Below are 3,944 nucleotides of genomic sequence, written 5' to 3'. Positions count from 1 at the left end.
CCTGCTATAATTTTATTCAGACTTCATGCACCTGAACAACACAATTTATTGAGCGGAAGGAAAAGAAAACAGTTTCAGTTTTTGGGGGGATTTTTTTTTCTCCTAACAAATAAAAAACCTGTAAACTTTGAGTTACAATAGCATTCAGGCTGTCAAGTCAATAACTTACTTTTTGCAAATACAGCTACAAAACTTTTGCATGTCTGTAAACTGAAAAAGATTTACGTTCTTTTCCATCCAATCTCACTTACTCGGGGTAAGTGAGATTGGATGGATTGCCTCTCTGAACATTAACTTTCATGTTTTGCCACATTCTCAGTTAGATTCAGGTCTGGACTTTGACCGGAGAATTTTAACACCTGAATATTAGATTTGATCCAAAACTTCCCATATTTTTCTGGACAATGAACTGCCACCCAATTTCATGTCTTTTAAAATTTCTACCATATCTTCTTCAACTGTCACCCTGTGTTTGACTTCCCATCAACTCAGATCCCATTCCCTGCCCCTGCTGTCTCCTACAGCATCATACTGCCACCACCATGTTTCATGCAGGAATAGGTATGTTGAAGTGAATCCTAAAAAAAAAAAAAAGAAAAAAATTCTGTTTGCTTTGCAAGTTCTAACATCAACACTTGTCTCAACTTTGCACATTCCTCCGGAGCACCACCTTTAAAATGTCTCCATTCAGTCTTCTTAAATGTGCAACAGTTTACTCATCTCAACAGAGGACATAATTTAGTGTAAATTGGATGAAAAGGGATGACATTCATCACTTGTAGTGACGCAACAAGCTGTAAAACATGTTGGTCCACACGTAAGCAGACCTCTCCAGTTAGCCAGAGACCTGGTGATGTTGCAACAGCAGAAGACTGTGATTGATTAGTTTAGGGAGGTTTTTCTACTCAACTCCCATCCAGCATTTTTGTTTTAAATAATACCAACACTATATGAAATAAAATGAGTTAGTATAGTTAATCCTTCTGCATTCTGTTTTTTTATTTATTTAATTATTTTATGATATTCATTCATTTCGCAATGTTGTGAGTAATACAGAAACAACAGTAATGTAACCAGCTCTTACACCCTGTGTAACTTGAATTTTGCTAATGAAGCGGGGAGTGAAATTTGCTTTGGAAAGTTTGGTCTCTTCAAAGTTCCTACTTTATGAGTTTCTACTCGAAGATTTCCAGCAGGAATAACTAACGCCCACCATAGCCACCACTCTCTGCAGTATGATCGAAAACAAAACGTAGCAATGACACGTCTGCCTTCAAAGCAAATCAATTAAAGGTCACTCACCTTATACGAAGTCTCCTCAACCTCGGTACCACAGTGCCGCATCAAAGTCGAATCCAAACTCCTGGTCTGCCTCAGTTTCTTATTGGAAATTCTTTTGGGGCTTAGCGAGCATGAGAACACGCTGCTCAAAAGTCCTTGTGCGGCCATATCGCATAGTCAGCCGTTCGTGTAATATTGGATGTAGATCCGCAAACTCATAATCGGAACTCTGCGAGATGAACCGTTTCCCGTCCAGCGCTCGCAGCGTCTCTGCCAGTATTATGAAATGCGCGCCCGTATTCTCAGATCAGCTCCTCCGCCTCCCAGCGCTGTGACTCAGTGCTTCCTGCGTCCAACATCTCAATGATGCTTCTAAGAAGTATGTTGATTTCCCCAAACGAGCATGACAAACAGTACTCAGTGGGGTTAGGGGGGCATGACTTTGTTTATATTGGCTCTGAGTGACTCAGCCAAACCAATTTGAATTGATCTCGCAATAAAAAAAATAAATAAAATAAAATAGATGGTAGTTTCGTAGCGTTAACAGATTTTGATGTTCAAAACGGACTTATAAGTAGTTTATAAAACTACTTATAAGTCTGCAAATATTTCAAGGCTTTTCTAAACCACTTTTCAGAACATCTTTATTGTTTATTGACGCACAAACACTGTACACAACAGATTTGCAAATAATGTTTTCATTTATGTCGGGGGGGAAAAGCTATCGAGGCAGTCTGTGCACATTTGAAATCTTACTTAATCAACTCTAATTAATTTGAATGAGTCGTGATAACTTAATTGATAACAATAAACCATATTTGTAGGACAGCTGAGTTCAATTTAACAACCCACAGCCAGGCTTACTGCCTGACATGTAGAATCAAGAAATCACTTCAACTGAACCTGCTTAAGTTGGCTGAGAGATCTCAAAAAGCAAAGCATCAGCTCCAACCTGAAGAAATTAAACAACAGATGAGGAACACAGTCATTGACATTATTCTGGAGGCTTAAAACCATTTCTAAGGCGTTTGGGACTCCAGTAACAGCAGTCAGATTTAATGGCGGAAGCATGAAGCTGTAGTGAATGTTCACAAGAGTGGCTTGCTTAGCAAAATTATTTCAGCAGTGCATCAGTGACTCATCTAGGAGGTAATAAAGGAGTCCAGTACAACAATGTAAGCACTGCGTGATTCACTTGCCTCAGTTATAATCCAGAGTTCATGATTCAACAATAAGAATGAAACTGGGCAAAACGGCATCACATGGGAGATTTGTCGAGGTAAGACCTGCTCCTGACCAACAATAACTCAAAGGTATTGTCATTTTTTTTTATTTTTTTTTTTATTAAACTTCTTGGTGATTCTTTAAACTTTCTATAAAATATGCTGTAAATTGAAAACTGAAATTTTTTAAAAGATGCCTTAGACAGGCAGTCCGTGCATGAAAACTCTCCAATGTGGTTGAACGAATACAATTCTGCAAAAAAGAGTGGGCCACCTGTTATCGCAAGTGCTTGATGGCCGTGATTGCTGCCAAGGGTGGCACAGCTGGGTATGAAGCTTCGGGGGGCAATTGTTTATTCTCATCGAGCAAGGTTGGTCCAGGCAGCTTTTGTCCTTACTTTTTTCAATGGAGGCAATTAAAAAGTACAGTTTGCATTTTCTCATGTTACTTTTGATGCTCCGAACAAATTCCGTGTGACAAAAATGAATAAGAAATTTGTGAAGGGAGAACAGTTCAGTATACATTAAAGGTTTCCTTCAGAGATGATCAAGCTGAAAAAAAAAGGAAAAAAAAAACAAAAAACGGTCTTATCCACTTCACAGATTCATATAGTAAGAGTTTTCCCAGTTTCATTCTTACATATAGTGACAATCTTGCACACACCTCAGATGCTTTCACTCAGTCATACTGTATTATTTCTTAACTGCGAGGCAGCTGAGATACATGGCATGCCATGCCCTCTGAACGGACCTTTCCTGTGGGAGCCCTGGGGAAGAGACCAGTGTGATAACGCGACATGTGAACCAGCACTGTATGGCCTCGATAAGGATTTATCAGATACAGAGAGTCCACTAAACAGACAGGGGAAGTGGTGATAAGTGGGCGGCTTTACGTTTGATCTGCTTATTTGGTGCTGATGGAGTTTGGGTAGAGACTCCCGGAAGATTCTCATCAGACATCCCGTTATATAATTTCTCAAAGGGAAATTATAGGTGCAGCAAGACAAATGCTAGCTTAAGTAGAAAAACCCGGGCACGTTGATTCGTAGAATACCTTTCAGCATACGCTTTGGTTTGTTTCAAGTATAGGCGTAAAACAGAAAATTGCTGCAGTGAAGTTTTAATAAATGTAAGCAGAAATGACAACTATTTTGGGGGAGTAAACTGAGAAGTAAACTTGGAATGTGCAGAGCATTAAAATCCAAACAGAATGAGCCGCTGCTCACTCCTCTGTCTCAAACACATTTCAGAGGGAGTACAGTGCTTTCAGTTAATCAAATTAAAGACTTTGTATCTATCAAACCCACAATAAAATGTATTTTTTGGTTATAGTTTAACAACATTTTAAAGGCTCCAGTACATTGCATGCCGGAGGAACATTTTTTTTTTTTTTTTTAGGACAGGGCTTTGGTGTTAATAGATGTCTTCAGAGCAAAGCAC

General features: G+C 39.0%; 1 protein-coding gene across 1 annotated transcript in view; it reads right to left on the bottom strand.

The window, feature by feature from the left end:
* Positions 1–1,580, bottom strand: part of LOC103134244 (rho GTPase-activating protein 6-like) — a 23,781-nt gene extending 22,201 nt beyond the window's left edge. The window contains exon 1 of the mRNA XM_007546404.2: positions 1,303–1,580. Within this exon, the coding sequence (XP_007546466.1) occupies positions 1,303–1,449 (147 nt within the window). The 5' untranslated portion in view covers positions 1,450–1,580. The remainder of the gene's footprint in view (positions 1–1,302) is intronic.
* Positions 1,581–3,944: the final 2,364 nt, after the last annotated feature.

This window comes from Poecilia formosa, unplaced genomic scaffold (assembly GCF_000485575.1).
Source record: "Poecilia formosa unplaced genomic scaffold, Poecilia_formosa-5.1.2 Scaffold16, whole genome shotgun sequence".
NCBI classification, from domain to species: Eukaryota; Metazoa; Chordata; class Actinopteri; order Cyprinodontiformes; family Poeciliidae; genus Poecilia; species Poecilia formosa.
Note: the sequence above shows the minus strand (reverse complement) of the source record. Positions and strands in the feature narration are given on the sequence as shown.